At 34.4% G+C, this 21,594-nt stretch overlaps 2 protein-coding genes across 3 annotated transcripts; both read right to left on the reverse strand.

Moving 5' to 3' along the window:
* Positions 1 to 2,997: 2,997 nt before the first annotated feature.
* Positions 2,998 to 3,666, reverse strand: LOC112770771 (uncharacterized). Its single transcript, XM_025815172.2, has one exon. It carries the CDS (start codon positions 3,664 to 3,666, stop codon positions 2,998 to 3,000), a length of 669 nt encoding a protein of 222 aa, XP_025670957.1.
* Positions 3,667 to 4,218: 552 nt separating this feature from the next.
* On the reverse strand, positions 4,219 to 10,434 carry LOC112770770 (serine/threonine-protein kinase Nek5). Of its 2 annotated transcripts, XM_025815170.3 has the most exons (15): positions 9,955 to 10,434; positions 9,750 to 9,874; positions 9,541 to 9,607; positions 9,370 to 9,435; positions 9,174 to 9,220; positions 9,017 to 9,062; positions 8,826 to 8,906; positions 8,687 to 8,729; positions 8,547 to 8,596; positions 8,161 to 8,242; positions 8,035 to 8,084; positions 7,387 to 7,460; positions 6,921 to 6,972; positions 6,213 to 6,827; positions 4,219 to 6,110 (listed from the first exon to the last, which is right to left on the reverse strand). In XM_025815170.3, the coding sequence occupies exons 1-15, from the start codon at positions 9,967 to 9,969 to the stop codon at positions 4,473 to 4,475; spliced, it is 3,051 nt and encodes a 1,016-aa protein (XP_025670955.1). In that variant the 5' UTR covers positions 9,970 to 10,434; the 3' UTR covers positions 4,219 to 4,472. The 2 variants fall into 2 exon arrangements, with proteins under 2 accessions (XP_025670955.1, XP_025670956.1); XM_025815171.3 differs by lacking the exon at positions 9,955 to 10,434 and having other exon boundaries at positions 9,370 to 9,454; positions 9,750 to 9,823.
* Positions 10,435 to 21,594: the final 11,160 nt, after the last annotated feature.

A 21,594-nucleotide genomic window follows, 5' to 3' on the forward strand; every position in this document is an offset into this window, starting at 1 on the left:
GTTACATACAAATGTACATAAAATACATGTATTTTGTATATTTCCTTCAAACTGTGACACTGAGACATAATTCATAAGGCACAAATTTTTTTAATTTTATCCCTAGTTATTTTTTAAAATTCTAATTTTATCCTTTACCCTATCTTCATAACTCTCCCTCTTCTTCTCTAATTCATTTCACTTTCTAACCTCTATTCTACCCATGCCTTCTCCTTCCACCATTGTCACCGGCACCACTACTGGCGTCGTCACCGCCTCCTTCCTTTGTCCGCCTCTCTTCCTCTTTTCTGCTGTCTTTCTCTTCTTCTGCCGCCGCCCTCATCTCCCTCAGTGTTGTTGCCGTCACCATTGTTGTGCCGCCTCCCTGTCGCCTTCCGTCGTCGTGCCGCCTCCAGATCTGTCTTGGTTCGCCTCTCTTCTTTGTCTATTGTGTTGATGTCTCTGTTGCCTCGCCTTGCCTCTAGATATACCTTCACCCACCTACGTTGTCTTTGTTGGTTCGTGCCGTCGCTGACGCCTCTATTGCCTCTCCCTGTATTTAGATTTGTCTTTACCGCCTCCATATCTGTTTTTCAAATTGTGCTTGTTTCTTGTATTTTTTTTCATTATTCTTTTTCATTGGATATATTTTGTTCAAGTTTCTTTTTTTTCTTGGATCTCTGTTTTAATTTTTTATATATAAAAAAATTATTCATTTGATTATTGGATTAAATATTTTGATGATATTTCATAGTTATTTAGATTGAGGTTGAAAAATTAACGACAGTGATGGTGAAAAGCAATGTTGGCAGTGGTGTTGCAGTGATAGGGGTAAATATGATATTTGATTGAGATCAATGTGTTTTGTACATCACTACCAAACATAGCAAAAAAAAATTGTGTATTCTATGTGTATGTCTTATTATGTATTTATGTCTCAAAGACACTATCCAAACACTGCCTATATGCACAGTAGCACACCCATAATACACGTACGTGGACATTGGCAATTAAAAAAAATTAATTCTTGTGTTCGTGCAAAAGTGCCAGTTATATATGACGCGCTCATACACATATATCGATCGAAAGAATAAACAAAAAAACTGATATTTTTTATGACCAAATTATGGATTGCTCATATACTATTTATTGGAATAAATTAATTTCAATAATTCAGATCATCTATATTGAATCACAAAAAATATATTATAATGTGGAAGCGTACATTTACTCATAAAAAGTCAGAAATTGATGGAAGAATTTGAATCTTGTGGTTCTTTCGATCTTACTCAACCAAAACCTTCTGTATCCTAGGCGGTTGAATTGTGACTCTTCTGATGGAAAAAGAGCAACAAAGGCGGCTTTGGTATATTGAGGACTGAAATCCTGAAGGCACTATTTATATTTGAGTATGGCACCCATTAAACCCTAAAGCCCAAATAAAATAGTATTTAAAGTCCAAAAAATAATTATCTAAAGAACAAAAGATAATATCTGATTTTATTCTCATTTAATTCTAAATCAAAAATAATAATGACTTATTCAATTTAGTATTTATAACAATAAATGAGATTACTATTTTATAAGTCATTTAATTTAAAATAACATAATTTATAATTATAATTAATATATATATTATCCACAAATAAATTAAAAAATTAAAATAATTTCCTAACATTAACAACTTACATAGTTACTATTATCACTATAACATAATCATATTACAATTCAGCGTATATGAATTATTTTGTATAGCAAGAAAAAATGGTGACTTTGGTTTCATTAGCTGATTAACGCGTATTTGTTACGTAAACGTTTATAGTTTCATACTTTCATCCATGTATTATTATCGCTATTTAATACCGGATGTTATAGCTGATAGTTGATTAACATAATCGAAACCGGCATACATCGTACATATATAAATAAAATTATCGCTTTTTGTATACATCTTTTTTGTATTTTTTTATAAAAGACAAACTTTTATCTTTTATCTCTTATTTTTTATCAATTACTTTTAATACATATAACATCTTTTTTCTTTTATAAATTATAATACTTATATTAAACAGGAGTGGCCACCAATCAGACTAGGGGAGGCATATGTAATAAATAAATAAAGAAATTAAATATTGGCTTCAAGCGAGAACCGATAGTTTAAGATTCTCCGAAAACGAAAAAACTATCGGATTTTAGTTACTTGGCAACTTCCCCATGTCACTAATTAATTTGAATATGGAAGCAAAAAAGGTGTTAGACTCGCGTATGGAGAGGAGAGGTACTTCACCTTGTTGTGGGATTTGAGGAAGCAGAACTCGGACCCTGCGAGTTGTAAATACCCAGAACAAAAAAACGAAAGGTCCAAATTCTACGTTTCAGATTTCAAATTCCATCAGCTGCAAGTCGGATCATGCGATTTGTGAAGCAAAATTTCATTACCAAAGAACTCGCATGGTCCGAGTTGTGTACTCTTAGTTTTTTTAATTTTTTTAACACAAATTGAACCTTCGATTTGTGTACTCTGAATTTTTTCTAACTTTTAAACACAAATAGTCCGATTTGTGTACTCCCACAATTTTAAAAAACACCAACAATTACCATGTTAAAGTATATCACTCATTTTACTTCCATATCAACATTTTTTAGCCTCCGCATATCATTGGATCAAAAAAAGTGTGCCAAATTATAAATTTTTACAATAAATTTAATCTTATATCCTTAAAAACAATAAGCAAGTATTTTGGGTATGCACGGCACTCGGGGCTAAAAAGGTTGGCACATTAGAATGTTATAAATTTAGTTGAAAATAATGTCATATCCGTAAAAGCTAAAAGTTTCATTCAATTCTAAAGAAGAAAAAGAAGTAGATACACCTCAATTAATGATAAGGTTATCATGATGGCATGGGTGTTTCTGTGTGTCTCATGCATCATAATTATACAACATACATGATACATCATTCGAAGTGTTAAGTGACTAATATTTTTCTCTTGCATTTGTCTTGTATTCATAATCTTGTTAATCTTGTTCTAACGTAGTAACATTGCAATCCTTCCCAACACCTAGGAGCTTCCCTGTGTCCTTCATGGTAAAAAACTCAACATCAAGGTCTCCACAATAAATATCCAAAAACTTCTCCTCTGTTCCCCATATCACATGCTCGTATCTAACTCTACCCTTCATTTTCACATTGAAGTTCACCACCCTTTTCTTCCAATCCTTAACCATGTTCTTGTTGCTTCTTCGAATTGGAGCTGGTGGTGTGTCCTTCAACCTCAACTCAACCTTCATGTCCTTCTCCCTCATCTTCTCCACATAGATTAGCAGTGTCTGCTGAAGCACCGGTTCTGGAGCCGAAACCACCACGGAGTCATAGCACACGAAGAATATGAAGTGGTCAACATTCACATCAACCCTCTTGTTTGGGTTTGTGATGTTTAGATCAATCTCATACTTTCCTTTGAGCTGTGAATCAGTGACACTGAAGTTGGACACAGAAACTGAGCTAACTCGAAAACCGGGTAGCTGTGGTTTCAAGACAGACCAGGCAATGGCCATGATTAGTATTATGATGATTAAGAGCACAACAGCTAACCATTTCGCCATTCGAACACAGAGGAACCATGATGCTGAGGATCTTGGTGGTGCTGCAGTCATGCTGATATGAAGAGTAGTCCCTGCCTCCATCTACTAGTAGCCAAAAGGGAAGGGGAAGGTGGAAGGTGGTGATGCTTTGTTATGAGAAGGGTATATGGGGAAACAAAGAATAAGGAGTAGTCTGTAGTAACATGCTAAATACTTCTAGCTAAATGCTTTATTTATAGTTATGTATGTGTAGAAGTTGGTGTATGGTTTACCTAGGGGCTAGGAAGGTTCCATGAAGCTTCTTAGAAAGAAATGCTCAAGGCAACTCAATGTTTACAAAGGGAGGAGAGGGCCTACCAAGTTCCAACATTTTCAAATGTCTTACGTTAAAAGGGGTATGTTATAGTTACCAATGTAGGCATAGATCTATTGAAGGACAAAAGAGAACCACATCTATGATCTTTTTTTGTCTTTGTATTTGTCATCTTTCTAGATGTTCTATGGCGTTATGTCTTGATAAAAAAACCATTGATTTCTAGTTGCTTTGACATTATGGCTTTTGTGCCATTGTCTCATTGCCATGCGCAACTCTATTTATTGATTTATTTGTTTTGCTATATAATCAAACTATCACTATAGTTGATGGACAAGGAATAAAATGTAGGTGAACATTTATTGTTAGCAGCTTTAATTTGACTGGCTGCATCATATTCCATACAATTCACTGCATTTTTGTGTTATTGATTTGTATGGTCACAATATTTACAACATCATAGTAACACTTGAAAAGGGGAAATTCGTTAATGCTTTTGAAACACATTTAATGTGCACTCCAAAAACATCAACAGACAAGAAACAACTTCAAATATCAAATACAAGAAAACTCAGCATGGATAAGAAAAGAAAGATCATGAAGCTCTTCCCACACTATCCTCAATCATTAATCCTTTTAGACTCTTGGCTAACCAAATGGCTGTCTCCCTTGGGGATACCTTATCTTTTCCAAATGGCTTCAAAACAATTGAAAGCTCCTCCAATTTGTTCTGCTCCAGCAAGTCTGCAGAAAGTTCTAAGAGACCTTCAAGTGCCTCAGCTCTCTGTCTTGAAGATTTCACATCCAAAATTTCCTTTGCCTGTGTTTCCTCTTTGACTGTACTAGTCTCATATTTAGTGGAATCAGATTTTGATACTGTAGAATCAGGGATTTTCAAATCTTGATCCTTAATGGTAGGTTGGTCAAGAGTACTTGATTCCAAACTCAACGTGCCAGGGCAACTTGGAGATTCTAAATGATCAGAAGAATTTGAAGAATTAAGGGCCAAAGGAGTGCTTACATTTCTCATTTCTGCATCATCCCTTACAATGCTGATGAACTTGCCAACATCAACATTTTGAACTCCCACTTCTACAGATTCCTTCACCGGCTGCTCACTCCCGACACGATAACTACTATGCCGTATAACATGGATGACATCACCATAAGCTGGAGGAAGTTGATCAGCAGATGAAATTTCAGCTGATGTGTTCTGTAAAACTGCTCCTTTCTCTTCTTGCAAAATGTTCTGGCTTGGAATTTTAGTGGAGACTATCAGAGGATCTGTTTCAGCCACTGATGACAATCTTTTGGTTACCTTGGATTCTTCATCACCACTTGGGGTGATCATAAGTTTTGGTTGGCTATCTTTATCAGGCCTATTATCCGGTGTGCTTTCTTCACAAGAAGACTTCTCTTCAGAAATGGGAATTGGATGCTTCAGAGACTTAGCTGAAGTAGTTTCCACAGAAATGTCTTGAAGCTCTTTGGATTCTTTTGCAGCTGAAGCAGAGGGCTGTAGAGATTTTCTACCACAACCTGAGGCAGCAGATATGGTTGTCCGATTTATGGGACAACCATCATCAGAAGCGAAAATTCCCTTATGATCTTGAACTGAGTGATCCTGAGATAAAGTGGAACTTAGGTTCTCATTGCTTGTATTGCTATTATGGAAGCTCCGTGGAAGCCTTGCAGATTCCCAAGACACATCTTCAGATGTCTCAGAATGCGTATGAGGCAAGTTGCTATTTAGATGTGATTCCACATTCTCAATGTGGTTTATATTCTCATGATCAGCAAGTGTGAGTTCACTCAAGTCCATAAAAGTAGTTGCATCATCACAAAGTTCAAATCCTTGAATAGACACTGAAGATGAGACTGAATTGCTGCTGTCTGTTTGCATTCCTTTTGAGCACTGTTCAGAATACTTCCGAGGCTCTTTCCTAATATCTCTCGAAACACGTGGTATATGACTGTTAGTCAACCTATGATGGCTCATCTTAGGCTCATGAACCACTGGATTCGAGTTTCTTATATCATTCACTATGTTTGGAAAATCAAGCCTGGCCTGCCTCATACGAACTGGAGATGAAGGTGGTCTGAGTAATCTTGGAGGAGTCATTTGCCTTGGCTTGGCAGGAACTCCATTTCCAACTATTTGTTTGGTTCGGCCGGATGGCAGAGTCACAATATCTCGAGGTCTGGTTTTCGGCAATGATTCTGTCATCGGTAACTGCAAGCATATTTTAATGTACCAGAAGTAAATGTAAATGTTATGAGGAAATCCATAAAAAGCTAATAATTATAGAGTTGGAAAATGCCTAATGTTATGTACCTGATACTTTAAACTATGTGATCCCTTTGCAGAATCAAAGGTTGCTTTTGCAGGTGCAATAGTTGGTGCCTCTAAATTAGGCCTCAAACCAAAACTAGGTTTGGGCAATTTGGAAGGTATCTCTGTATTTATTTTTTGGATGGATACATTGCCAGCCTTTATGTGATTGCCTCTCATTGGAGAACTTGATTCTCTAACTCTTCTGTCTTTTAAAGCAATCATTGTATTCTTGAAAAGGTTTTGTTCCTTAGATGCAATATTAGGATGGTTTTCATTATGAGATGGCTTCACCACCTTTACTGTTTTAACATTGCTGGAACAATTTCCTTCTTCACTAGGCAGGGGATACTCAGAGCCATCATCAACAACTAATGCCTGAATTGTGGTTTCTCTACCAAAACTTGGCTCTGCCATTTCCATGTTTCTCTCATTTGACATCAAACAATCTTTGTCACTGCTTGAGCTATTATTGTTTTGGCTTTCAGGCCTATTTCTTCGAGGATCCTGGAAAACTCCAATAGACTTTTGAGGAGAACAGGTTGTAGGCGGACAAAAAGACGGACGATATTGATCAACATAAGGTTGCAGATAGGGGTGTTTTAAGATCTCAGATGCCTGTGGTACATGTAAAATGAATTTACTTTGAGTTAACAACAATAATGAATCACATTAGTGTCAGAAATAAAGTTAGTCTCGGTAGAGGCTTACTGATAAACGATGCTCGGGATTTTTTCGCAGCATGCACTTTATTAGCATTTTCCTGCATATATGAGTAAAATTTAAGATTTTCGAGCTAACATACAGATGCAGAGGGTATAGACAGAATTGAGACTGAAAATGGGGCATATAAGCTAAATTGAAATGCAAGCCTTCTATCCAATCCTTCTGTCTTATAAGAAATTATCTTCTGGTTCTCAAAAATGGATAGCAGGACAAAGCACAAGATAAATCTACGCGCATTTTATCATTCAGAGACATCAAATTCATGTTTACAGAAGAAATCTATCTATTCAAAATACATGGGAATTCTTCACAACCAAAAAGATTGAGGATGAAACAGATGAAGTGTATAGTGCATAACAATGCTTCTACACAAGTGTACCATGCAATCACTAACTTTCTGTTAACTAATTTAAAGGGATATTAAGCATAATAAATGGGAATAGAAACATACAAGGATGGGGAATAACAGGAAGGCAATGGGCCGATTGCGGTACGATTCACCTTACTTATCAATCCTGCCATATCCTGAAACAAGATTTACCATGTTTATCAAAAGGGAGTAAAAAAGCCATGATAAGATACCTCAACATACATAAATGTCCATATGAATGAGTAGAGAACAATGTGAAGCATAACCAACTGAAATACCAGCATCACTGAACTTGTTTTTTTTCCCCCTCAAAGAAAAAGTCTAGAAATTGCAATAACTAGATGTCATGTTCATGCAGTTCCAAAGGACTATTAACAAACTGGGAAAGGCTGGTTGCAAACAAGAGTAATCGTAAAAATCCACCACAGATATCAGAATATTGATAACAACCAAAAATATTGGTCATAAATATGGTTCCTGCAAAATCTGGAAGCCATGCAGTCCACTTGCTCAACTACTACTAATTTTTACAGCTTTTTTCCTTCTAGATCATTAACGCAAACCGATAACTGATATTTCTTACTGCACTTAACTGAAAGAAAATTTGCTAACTTTTGGTGCAGAAATGAGATATTTTGTTCATACCTAACTTGAGGATAATGCATTAAATGAATTCAAATATGAGTATACGTATATATTATTCTATTCAAGAATCAGAGAAGATCTTACAAAAGCTTTAAATGCAGGGCGATGAGCAGCCATTTCATATATACAACACCCTGAACCGGAAAGTAAAGGACACTTTAGCTGCAGCAAAATCCACTATACAAGCAACAACATTCATCAAGCATATACCTAATGACCAAATATCAGATTTGAATCCGTAAGGAATATCTGCAAGCAGTTCAGGACACATGTAGTTGGGAGTTCCTACCACCTGCATACAAATATTTGCTGCAATGAATTAATTCTTCATTTGATTATTATTAAGCAGTCAATAAATAAATGCAATACTGATCACATACAAATTAAAAACATGGGCAAATGTCATATCATAACCTCTAGTGGTTGGAGACCATTAAAACATGGATTCCATCCTTACATAAATATATTAGCTTGTTGGATTTATCAATGCAGTGGAAACTTGACAGAACAAGGCTAACTAGAATACTGACATCCGCTAAACAAAAGCTAGGATTTAAATGAGACAGAAGAAAACAAACTCTTAATTTCAAACATACCGAAGATGCCAAATCATCTGCTTTTAGTGTCTTGGCAAGCCCAAAATCCCCTGTTAAGTTTCAGAAACTTATAAACAAAATCAGAATGAAAACGTAGTAATCCAAGTCCAGTATAATCAAATACAGATAGAAGAACTCACCTAGGCGAACATCCTGATCCTTGGTAAGAAAAATGTTTGAACACTGTCATCAGAGTCAACAAACTCAACTTACTATATTTTCAAATTGAAAGATCAAAACGTTGAAGGCTGCACTGTATGTTTCCAGCAAGTATTTTACCTTTAAGTCACGATGTAATACATAATTGGAATGCAGATATTCCACCGCTAAGAGTAATTGTGCAAACCACTTGCAGAGTTTCTGAGAAATGTCAAACACCTTCAATGTGAGTAACCAAAATAACTTGAGGGAAAATAAAAATCCAAGATGTAGAACATTCAAATATATCTGCATTCATGAGACAAGAATACCTCCTCTGGAAAGTATACCCCGTTTGATTTTTTCATCAATGCAGCCCTGTTAAAGATTTGAAGAGAAGACAAGATACAAAAAACTTACAAGTTATTGGTCATGCACAATTTCTTAACTTATTGACCAGCAAGTTCATAGGTATGATAATTGACTCACATGTCTCCACCTTCACAGTATCCAGTAACAATGCAGACAAAGCAACCCTACAATACAAGTAAGATGAGCTTAGCAGAATAGAACTATTTATTGTTTACAACACATTGCAATTATTAACAAAATTGTTAAGAGAAATTAAGTGTTTGTATGTATGATCATAACATAGAGAAACTCAATAAGGGTCAACAAAATTCACCTTCTCAACCCAAGCCTCTTTGAATTCCACAATGTACGGGTGCCGAATTCGAGCAATAAGAACCATCTAGAATTCCCAATACAGGCTACAATGGTCAAATCCTCCAGGCATGAGGCAAATCAACAACAAGCAAGTTCTAAGGGAAAACAAAAAACCGCCAAAAAAATGTACCTCTTGATGTGCAGCTCTTCTGCACCTTTCAGTCTGCCTCGCAAGCCTTATTTTCTTCAACACATATCTGCAAAAACGAAACGAAAATCCAGCTACTAAAATTTGAAATTTTGAACCCACCCCATTACAGTATCAGCTAAATTGAATAGACATAAGCAAGAGACACACAAAAAAGAGAGAAAAAATAAAAAGGGGGAAGGAATCAATACTTTTTCTTCTCTGTTTTGTGATGAACGAGAATTGCAGCTCCAAATGCTCCTCTGCCGATCTGCTCCATGATCTCGTACTGATCCAAGCGAGACCCCATTGGTACCTCTCTCCAGCTACAAAAATTCTGATAAACAAAAAGAAAAAAAAAAGATGAGCTTTTTATATCTATGTCAGGCACCCATGATGGTAATTCGGTAGTTGTACATTGCTGAGAAACATTGGAATCACGTGGAAGTGTGGTTTCCTGCAATGGCGGTGCTTTGGCTACACTCAAGAAACGCACTCTTCTCTCTCCTTCTCTCAATCTCTCTGTGGGTGTATGTGTCACTGTCACGCTAGCAATAATAGGAGGATCTAATAATAATAATGGCAATTGGCAACAGTGATGTAGCTTAAGGAAAGGTAATAATTTAGCGCAGGAACTGCAATGTAAGAGCTTCTGTTTTTGACTTGTCTTAGATACATATACATGTTCCAGAAGCTAGGTAACAAAAACCAAACACATGGGAATTAAAGTTTGGACCATAATGTAGTAACTATATAACTAACAATTTGTAACACACACACACACATAAAACAACGGACGAAAGAAACACACTGTTCTGTTCTTTCTTTGAGAGTGGAGGTCAATTGGTGAGAGAGAGAGAGAGAGAGAGAGAGAGAGATTTTGGTATGATATGACATGGAGTTTCATGCCGACAGTACCAGCTAGCTTCCTTGCCTTGCCAGCGTTGAATTTTTGGTATATTATAATAATGTTATAATTCCTTTTTATTATTTTTTTGGATCTTGTATTTTGTTAACTAACTTGGAAGTTCAACGTTAATTAATGACTTAATGGCGATAAATTGGGGAATTTCTTTGTTGTCAATGAAAAGAAAACGTTTTGTTGCTGAAATAGTCTTGCATGCATGTAGTGTAAGGAAATTAAAAACCTTTTAGAGAAAAAAAAGAAAAAAGTTGAAATTGTTAAAATATGATGTTTGGAATATACACCACAAAACGTTTTTAATAAAAGTTGTTTATTGTATTGCACTGTCTCTGAGTCTCACTCTCACTCTCATTGTCATCATGTGCTTCACATAACTCATCAGATCTGAATCTTCTTCTGTTTCTGTTGAGGTAAAATATCTCATTGCTACTACTTTTACTTTTATGTCATACATTAATGTTTTGGAGTATCACTTTTTGTTGCATTTTGTAAAAGAAATATGTATATATATATATATATTGAGAATTAAGTTGATTAGTGTAAATTTTCATCAAATACAGCTAATTAAGACAAAGCTGCTCATTGTCTCTCCAGATTTGTCCCTCTTGTTATGGCCAGATCTGGTGGGATATATGACTATGATATGATATCATATAATACGTGGTGGTCCTATGAACCCTTCTTGTTACTGCTTGTATTAACTATTAACACGTGCCTTACTTTCATTTTCATTTTCATTTTAGTAGTTAAAGCCTATGAACCTTGTCATCCATGAAATAACTAAGTACCATACTCTGATTTTTGGGTCTGGGACAAGTCCCAACGGTGCAAGCCAAACCTAATAGCATATCCAATATTACATCTAATTTTAATTTTATTTTAGATTTTATAAATAATATATAAATATTTGTGTGACTATATATTATAAATAATAATTTAAAAATAAAAGTAAAATTTATTTCTTTATATTTAGTTTTAGTTTAGTTAAAATTTTATATTATTTTTAATTATTTCATCAACATAATTATATAAATAGTAAAATTTTATTAATCTTATCAGTTTTATTTCATCAATTGATTTTAATATAAATTTTAATTTTAAATCAATTTATCTTTTTAAAAATATAAAAAATGATACTCTAAAAATACTTCTTTAAAGATGGTCTAAATTTTGTCATGTGTATCTACCCTTGTAATCAGGAACTAATAAATCTTAACATCAATTGAGGTTTTACCTATGAACTACCAACCCTGAAAACATGAACTCCACCATAATATGCAATTAATGGTATAAATTTGTGGAGGTGTATGTTTCCTTGATTGCAAAGCAGGTGAACTCCTATGATCCATAATTTCATACAAAAACAAAGGGATTAATCAAAGATATGGAAGCTGTGTGCGGTTTGTTTTAGACTTTTAGGTCAACTAACTAACTAAACTCCAATAAATTAAGTTCATAACAATTACATGATCTCACCCAAAAAAAGTACAAAAGTTATTAATGGACCAGCAATATATATACGAGAGGGGGTCACTTTTAATAATGACAATCAGAAAAGAAAAATTACATTCTTTTTTTCTTCAGTGGATATTCGATATTCTTCTTACAATTATGGAAAACATACGCTGCCAATCTGTCCGATCTTTTTGTGAGTGTGTACTGTGTAGTGCGTGTATTTGTGTAGTTTTTTTCTTTAAATATTGTCAAGAAATTTATGGAAATATCAAATTGGGCTTTATTTTTTTGGTCATAAAAATTGGGCTCTCAGGTATGGTAAAAGGCACCACAAAACCTTTTTTATTGGACCATAGCGTAACTGAAGCCCATTAAGAAAAGAGAGCTACTTGACTGAAAAAAATTCAAGTACCGGAAGCCTAACAGTTGGCCCCCATAAAAAAGCCTTATGGGGAGAACCACTCTCTTTAGACAACAGATACCTTCTCCTGACCCAAAAAAAAAAAAAAAAAAAAAAGAGATCAGATACCTTCTTGAAGAATAACTTGGATGGAAGTGGAGGGATGACACCAATATTTTTGTGCTGGTTTGTGCTGATCTACTCTAAGCAAATTAAAACCAACTAATGATTCAAATATTTGTGCTTAAATATATGGTATAATAACAATGATTATGAGGAAGATGAAACAAGGAGCTCATGCACAAGGTCATGCTCAAGTGGTGGCAAAGAACCTAAGGGTATTGATGGAAGGTATGGCTAAGAACATAAGAAGCTTGGAAGTTACAAGGCACAAGCACCAATGCCAATAATCTCACTTGGAAGGAAGCATGGGGTTGCTCAGTTCCATTCACGATTATTATGTGCAAAGATATTATTTGAATGTATATATTTGTTTTGGTTAATGTTAGTTGATAATTTTTGTTATCAATTTTTTATAGCAATAAATAAATAAAGAGTAAAGTATACTTTTTGTTCTTTGACAAAATTTTTAGAAATACCCCTAAATTTTATTTTGTTTCAATTTTACCCCAAAAGTTTTCGATTTGCATCAAATGCAAGTGCACCAGGTCGTCTAAGTAATATCTCAGGTGAGTGAGAGTCGATCCCACAAGAATTGTTGAATTGAGTAAGCAATAGTTATCTTGCTGGACTTAGTCAGGCAAATAGAAAAGAGAGTTGTTGTAGGCGCATAAACAAAATAATAAAGAAAGCAGTACGAAATTGGTGTAGAAACAATAATGAGAAATCAGTTAAGGCTTTGGAGATACTTATCTTTCCAGATTAGTACTTCTTACTGACTATATTAACAACGAATGATTCATTCTATGGCAAAGCTATAAGTGATTAATGCCAGGGTCAGTGGTCAACTAATCTCCTCTAATTCACATCAAACGCCAATGTCAGTGGTCATTTAATCTAAACGAGGATGAAACTCACGCAATTCAATCTCTCTTGATCCTACTTAAAGTGCCACAGACAATGTCAGATCTTTCGGATTGGAGAATGAAGCTCAATATTCTAGCTTTAGCGCCACAGAAACCTCAATTACCCAAAGCTAATCGGATTTTATGTCACATATCTAATTAGCCCAGGCAATTTGCAGTTTAGGTGATGTATTCTCAAACTGTAGCTCAATACTATCCGGTCAGGGACTCACAAGAACTCATGTAGAATAAGGGGTCATACTTCTGTTCCACCCCAAATTCATTTAGATGAAAAACGACAATACATCATAGAATAGAATCAAACATATATTAAAATAGAGAAAGTAATAATATTAATTTATGGGAATAAGCAGAGCTCCTAACCTTAACCTAGGAGGTTTAGTTGTTCATAACTTTACAGAGAAAATGAAATAAAAGTAAATAAGATCTAAAGTAATGTGTTTCTCCCCTCCCAGGAGACGTGGTTCTCAAGAGGAAGGGAGTCCCTTATTTATAGTAAAAATACTAGACCTAAAAGATGTTAATTTAAATTTAAAAGTTACAAGTATAAGATAAAATAAGCTAAGGAGTGCTAAAATTCACTTTAGGGACCACTTGGTGAGCGTTTGGGTTGATGCCTGGCGTTCAACTTGGATTCTGGGTGTTCAACGCTGGTCCCTGCCAGTTTTGGGCGTTCAACGTTGGACTTGCTCCTCTTTGGGCGTTGAATTCCAGATGTGGACGTTCGACGCTAGTTTTGGGCAATGATTCTGGAAGAGAAGTATAAATTATTATATATTGCTGGAAATTTCTGAAAGTTAGATTTCCAACGCCATTGAGACCGCGTCAATTGGACCTCTATAGTTCGAGATATGCTCTTTGAAATGCACAGAGGTTAGGATTGACAGCATCTGCTATCCTTTCTTCGTCTCTGAATAAGATTCTGCCAAATTCGCCCGAAATTCACTTAAAATCATAGAAAAAATACAAAAACTTAAAGTAGCATCCAAAAGATGAATTTTGCACTAAAATATACTAAAAATTGATAAAATATAACTAAAAATAACAAAAAATGCTATAAAAAAGGGTATAAGATATTCACTTATCACAACACCAAACTTAAACTCTTACTTGTCCTCGAGTAACCAAAAATAAGATAGGACTAATTAGAAGAGAAAAATACATCAGGTTTTAGAGTTGTCAGCGAAGCTCAGTTCCAATTATTGAATGGGGCTATTAGCTCTTTATTTCTGAACAGTCTTGGCATCTCACTTTCCTTTGAAGCTCAGAAACAGTAGCATCCTTTGGAACTAGAATGCGGATGGTATTATTGATTCTCCTCTTTTAGTTTTTCTTGATTTTTGAACACAACTTCTTTTTGGTGCTTTGCACCTTTGAGCCTAGCCGTGACTCTAAGCGTTTTGTTTTCAAGTATTACCACCGGATACATAAACGCTACAAGCACTTAACTGGGGAAAACCTTTGGATTCGAATTTAGTTTTGCTTAAATTCCCAGACAGTAGTGCTCAAAGTTCTTAAGCATACTCTTTATTGCATTAGATCATGACTTTAAATGCTTAGTCTCAAGATTTTTTTGACACCTTCACATCACAAGCATATAGTTAAGGATAGCAACTCATTTGAGCTTTTTAGGCCAATTTTAACCCTCCTAACCATTGATGCTCAAAGCCTTGGATCCTTTTCTTTTTCTTTTTATTTTTTTTTTGCTATTTCTTTTGCTTCAATAATCAATCTTTTTGATATTTCAGAGAATCAATAATACTTCTATAAATTTACTGTTCTTCAAGAAGAGCCAATATACTCAACTTCAATATCAATTATGCACAGTTAATTCATACATTCAGAAAATAGAGATCAGGCCACCACATCAAAGTAATCAAAATAACTCATAATATATAACTCAAAATCTCATGTATTTTACTACTTCTTTTTCACAATTTTCTTTTTAAGCTTAGTGGAAAATTCATGAGACATCTTTAACCATAAAAACTACTAAAACAAAATCCTAAGAGTGATCATGCAAAAGCTAGAATAGAAAACAGAAAATAGAATGAAATACTGAAAAACAGAAATAAAGAGGGATGAAACTCAACCACCTTAGTGCTGATAGTTGCTCAGGCTATACTCTTCTGTGAAGATGATTCACCTTCCTTTGGTGCTATTGATGATAATATACACCTAGAGCTTGCTCTGCAACACCAAACTTAAAAAGTTCGCTTATCCCCAAGCAAAAAAAACTTGGTCATTTCTATTCCCTTATGGGCGTTGAACGCCCAAGCTATCTTTCCCCTTTTGGCATTGAACGCCAATAAGGGGCACCCTCCAAGGTGTTCTGTTTCTCTCCTACGCGTTCCTATTTCTGCTCTAAGTGCTATACATGATCACAAACGTTAGAAAAAGAAAAAAATTATGAAAATTAATAGAAAATAAAATAATATGAAATCAAACTAAAGTAACAGAAAGAAAATAGAAAAGAAGAAAATACTATATGATACTCATGGTTGGGTTGCCTCCCAACAAACGCTTTTTTGATGTCATTAGCTTGACACTTGATTGCTGAATTTTTTTTTCTCTTCTTCCAATTGGTTAAAAGAAATGACTCCAAAGGAAAAGAGGAGGAGATTAGTGCCCTCAGATTTGAATTCCTCCTAACAAGTTTTCTTTTTTTGTTTTCATCTTGGTTCTCCTTGCTTGTTAGGGTAGGTGTTGGGTTCCTTCTTGCTGACCCTTTTCTTTTCATGGATATCCTCTTTTGTTCCTTGGTCACAATCTCCTTTTCAGTGTATTTCTTAATTATCTCTACCACTCTGGATTCAGAATTTGGGTGTTGTGTGATGGGTGGAGTGTATCCTACATCAAAAATCTCTTGAATTGGTAGTTCATTGAGCTCACCCTCTATGTAGCTCTCTGCTTCATTGGAGTGTAAATTCCCATAAATATTTTTCTCTCCTACAACCTCCTTTTATCGTGCATTTTCTTCTTCTTCCATGTGTGAGGGTGGAGAGTTCTCTACTTCACTAGGGTATGGACTCCTTTGAATGATTCCCTCACATTCTTTTGTATGAATTTGCATTGCTTCCCTTGTGAGGGAGTTTGCTTGTTCCTCTGCCCATCGCTTGATAATCACCTCCACATGCGCCTCTACATTCTTGACACTCATTCTCATATCATGTATGCAGCTTTGAGCAGCCTCCCTTAATTCTTTTATTGTAAGCTCTAAAGCTGATAGTTCTTGATAAGGAGATGATGATTCTTAATATGAATAATGAGATGGTGGTTCTTGATATGAGTAAAAGGAGCATGGTTCTTGGTATGGATAGAGAGGTGGTAGTTCTTGGTATGAGTAAGCAGGTGATGAGGATAAAATTTTTTGTAAAATTTTCTCTGTTATTTGCTCTAGTTCTTGGCAGGTATGATCAAAAGATGATGATTCTTGATATGAGCAATATAGAGTACTGAAGTTTTCTTGGTCTTGTCTTTCCCAACCAAAGTCTGGATAATTCCTCCATCCATAGTAATTTGAATCACTCCTTGAGTGTGAGTAGTAGCTCATGTGATCTTTCTCCATGATTGTTCCTCAGCACAAAACACCAAATAAAATTAAACGCACCAGGTGATAAACAGAAAAGCAAAGAAAAACAAAAATATATTTTTTTTTAAATTTCAAAAATAAATAAAAAAGTAGAATACTAATTTAAAATAAGAAAAATAGCTAGAAATTTTGAAAAATTAAAAAAAAAATTAGAAAGAAAGGGATTAAAAAATTTTCGAAATTCAAAAAGAAACAGAAAACACTAAAGGAACACCAAACTTAAATTTGAAATTAAATGCAAAATAAAATAACAAATAAAATTTGAAAATCAAGAAAAAGATAAACAAGATAAAGATTGAAAATCAAGAAAGATAAACAAGATAGAAATTCAAAACAAAAATGCAAGAATTAACAAAAAATTTTCAAAAATTAAAAAGAAAAGGTTGTAAAATTTTTTGAAATTCGAAAAAAAAAGAAAGAATTAAAGACTAAAGAAACAACAAACTTAAAATTTGAATTTAAATAAAATAACTAATACAAAATTTCTAAAATAAAAGAAGAATATAATTAAGATCAAGAAAGATAAATAAGATAGGATTCGAAAATTCAAGAAAACAACCAAGATAGAAAGAAACACCAACTTTAAATCTTGAATCAAAATAAAGATAAGATAGGATAATTATTTTTTTAAGATAAGAGAAGATAATTATTTTTTTGTTTGTTGAATTCGCATAAAGCACAATAATAAAGAAAGCAATAAAAAGTTGATGTAAAAACAGTAATGATAAAATAGTTAAGGTCTCGGAGATACTCACCCTTCCGAATTTATATTTCTTACCAACTATTTTAACAATGAATGATTCATTCTATGACAAACTGTAAGTGATTAAAACCTGTCCGTTCAGTGAATTAATCTCCCCCAATCCTACTCAAAACGCCACAGATAAGGTCATATCTTTTGGATCAGAAAGTGAAGTTTAAAAAACTAGTTTAGCGCTACAGAAACCTCAATTACCTAAGAACTCTGAGCACCACTGTTTGGGAATTTAAGCAAAGCTAAAATTTGAATCCAAAAGGTTCCCCCAGTTAAGTGCTTGTGGCGTTTATATATCAGGTGGTAATACTTGAAAACAAAACGCTTAGAGTCACGGCTAGACTCAAAAGGTGCAAAGCACCAAAAGAAAAAGCTGTGGTCAAGAATCAAGAAAAACAGCTAATTTTTTAAAAAATTTAAGACCAATTTAACAATAATTTCAGAAGAACAACTCTTAATACAAGGAAATCAAATATAATTTTCATGCATTATTGTTAGATTGGTCTTAATTTTTTTTAAAAATTTAGCCGTCAGGGGTATATTTGATGCAAATTGAAAATTTTTAGGACAAAATTAAAACAAAATAAAATTTAGGGGTATTTTTAAAATTTTTGTCAAACTTCAAGAATAAAAAATATATTTTACTCATAAATAAAATACATTAATATCTAAAGATAGTTAAAAAAATAAATATTTGAATATCAGTGTTAATTTGATATCATGTGCATAGTTTAAGTATTAAATTGATGCAATTCTCTTTCTTATTATTATTAAGTACGATTTTTTTAAATTAAAACGGGACCTAATTCTAAGAGAAGAGAAAACTAAGCTATAATCATTTGGGAATGGGAATCTCTCTATAATTATCATCAATAATACTCTTAAAGTCTCTAAGAAGCATATTAACAAAATAAAAATAAAAATTTGCTGTTATTTTTTTCCTTAGCAAGTTACTTTGTATATCTATTTCCTTCTTTATGTATGTGCTAGAAGTTTAGATCCTATTCCTTATCAATGTAGATTGCAATGTGCTTGGTAATATTGTCAGGATGTTGTGAAATTTTTTCTTTATTCAAAATTGTTAAAAAATAACCGCTCTAGAAATCGTATTTCACTGTTACCTTTTTTTTGTCTTAGGTCCCACAGTCTTCAAATCATGTAAAATTTTCATAATTCATCCTAAAGGTTGTGCACACTTTCAAATTGACCTTGTATCCTATAATCCACCTCCCTAGATAGATTCATGTTATCCCTTTGTAGTTTATTTTACTATCATTTTCCTCCGTTGCACCATCCAAATTTATCTTAATATAGTTTTCTGGAGGGCTTGCCAACTTATGGAAGCTTCTGTTTTTATAGGTTGAGATTTGAACATTTGATACTTTTTAAAATTTTTTTAAATGATCAAATATAAAGGAAGATCACTAGATTCGATTTAGCTAGTCTCTTATAGGAAGGTAAAAATTAAAAATCTCTTTATTACTCGATTGGATTGACCTAAATCCGATGTTAGATTTCATCGAATCCATGTATCAAAGGGAGCTCTAAAAAGGTAAGTTAACTAGTAAGAATGTTCTATACCCATATTTGGATGCTGCCGGATAGTCTCACACCACATGAATCAAATATTATTCAGTATTCTTAAATTTTTTTTACGTTCAAAATCGTGCTTATTTTCCTAATTTTTGGACAAAGATAATCTTTTTCTCTCACCTTCTCCCCACGCCTATTTAATCAAATATACGATGGACAGTTGTAACGGTAGTAACACTATCATCATCAATGAAGTAGCCAGAGAGTCCTCCACTACACCAACCAAACAACAATGCCACTCTTTCCACTCTTATCTAATCGCACACACATCACACATACTCAGAAAACGCAAAAGAAAACAGAAGGAGGGAACGAAGAAGACAGAGAAAGAAAGAAAAGAAGAAGTTGTTCGATGATGTGGCTGCAGTGGCTGTAGGTGACGCTGAACCAAGAACAATATGGGGTCAAAATCATAGAGACAAAATCATAGGTGACGCTGAACACTATTATTATTATTATTATTAAAGAATTTAGAATGATCTAGAGAAGGGGGTGCATCTATGGCCTCCTTTTGAACCCTTTTGCCTTTTTTTAATTTTGACTATAAGGAGAACTTAGTTGCTGAACTGTCTGTCAAATAGAAACTCAAAAGACAATTTTATTTTGTCTTTCCACGATGTTTTAAGAAATAGAGCAACTTTTTACTTTTTTGAAAAACTGTAACTTCTGAGATAAAGGTAATGTAAGAGACATTTTTATGTTGTCTCTTCATGAAAAAAAAAACAGAAGAAGAGTATAGAAGAGAGATTTATATAGGAATGACAATTTTTTTCAGTGGGGAGGGTATCCGCTGGGGAGCAGATTTGGGGGTATTTTTATCCGTGAAAGGTGGGTATGGGTACCCGTGTAATAAACGAGATGGAGGCAGAGGCAGAAATCCCTATCTCGTGGGTATCCGTTTATTACTCATGATCATAAAATTACAAAAATAACCTCATATATATATATATATATATATATATATATATATATATATATATATATATATATATATATATATATATATATATATATATATATATATTTGTTGAAACCCTACTCCCAAACCACAATTTCTACGCTTCTCTCTCTGACTCTCACTCACTCCACTGGCACTCTCTATTACACGAGCCTCTCTCTCACTCAATCTCACCAACACCTCGTTACCTCCTCCTTCTTCCTTCTCACTGCGTCGCCGACGTTCTCCCTCTCTGTTCCTCATGTCGTCGTCCCTCACCTTCCTCTGTCACTGCCGCCGTTTACTTTCTTCTTCTCACTGCTTCGCTCGCTACTTGCTTCTAGCTTCACCACCGCCTCCACTTCACGACAAAGCCTCATATCTACGATGTCGACGACAACCTTCCTCTAGCAATGCCTCTAGTCCACGACGTTGATGATGGCTCTTTCACTAAGACTCTGCGTCACCTCTACTCAGTGAAGACAACAATGACTGTGCTCCGTGGTCGGCCACCTTGTAATAAGTTGAATGTTTATGTTAATTGATGAAATTGGTTTTAATATATACTTTAATTTTTAATTGATAAAATTGTTATGAAATTGGAACATTGGAATTAGGGTTTAAATTCTGTTAATGTGAAATTGGGTTTAGGTTTAGGGTTTGGATTCTATTAATGTGAAATTGGGTTAGGTTTTGGGTTTGTGTTTGTTAATTGATAAATTTAGGTTAGATTTAGATTCTGTTGCTGGGGAACTGAAATTAGGATTTTGATTCTTAATGTGAAATCGGACATTGGATTATAATACTAAGTTTATTGTAAAACTTTTGTTGTTTACTGGGGTTTTTTTTCTTTTTAAAGTTTTTTTCTTATTTGTTTCCTTCAAACCCGTAGATATCCGAATATCCGACGAGTACGGGGTCTCCGTTACCCGTAACAGGGACGGAACAGGGACATGAAGGGTTTCTGGAGGTGAGGGGCGGGGGCAGGGGGCATGTCCCCTCCCATGGGACCCGTTTCCATCCCTATTCACACAGTCATATATCTTGGTTCAGTCGCCATGTGCAATGTGACCTACATTCAGTCTCTCCCACAATAGTGGAAGAATTTTCGCTATCTTTCATAAAGATTACAAACACCAATTTATTTAGGATTCAACTCAATTTTATCTAGGACAAACCAAGCTTCTACCCAAACTAGATTTGGCTAGGTTCACTCGCTAGACTTGCAACCACTAAGTGCTCACCCAACTTAGCAAGGGAATCTCCTCAGGAATACGTGTACAAAACAAAAAAACTTACAAAGGAGTTTTGATATAATTTTCTAACTTTTTCTTATAACTCTTTTTGCCTTTTCT

The sequence above is a fragment of the Arachis hypogaea genome, chromosome 18, assembly GCF_003086295.3.
Source record: "Arachis hypogaea cultivar Tifrunner chromosome 18, arahy.Tifrunner.gnm2.J5K5, whole genome shotgun sequence".
Classification (NCBI taxonomy): Eukaryota; Viridiplantae; Streptophyta; class Magnoliopsida; order Fabales; family Fabaceae; genus Arachis; species Arachis hypogaea.

Excerpts from the sequence above, each read along its gene's own strand:
- LOC112770771 (XM_025815172.2), bottom strand. The coding sequence starts at position 3,666 with ATGGAGGCAGGGACTACTCTTCATATCAGCATGACTGCAGCACCACCA.
- LOC112770770 (XM_025815170.3), bottom strand. Across the intron at positions 8,730-8,825 it reads TATTACATCGTGACTTAAAG|TGTTCAAACATTTTTCTTAC; the intron begins GTAAAATACTTG and ends CTCTGATGACAG. Across the intron at positions 8,243-8,546 it reads CAGATGATTTGGCATCTTCG|GTGGTAGGAACTCCCAACTA; the intron begins GTATGTTTGAAA and ends ATTTGTATGCAG.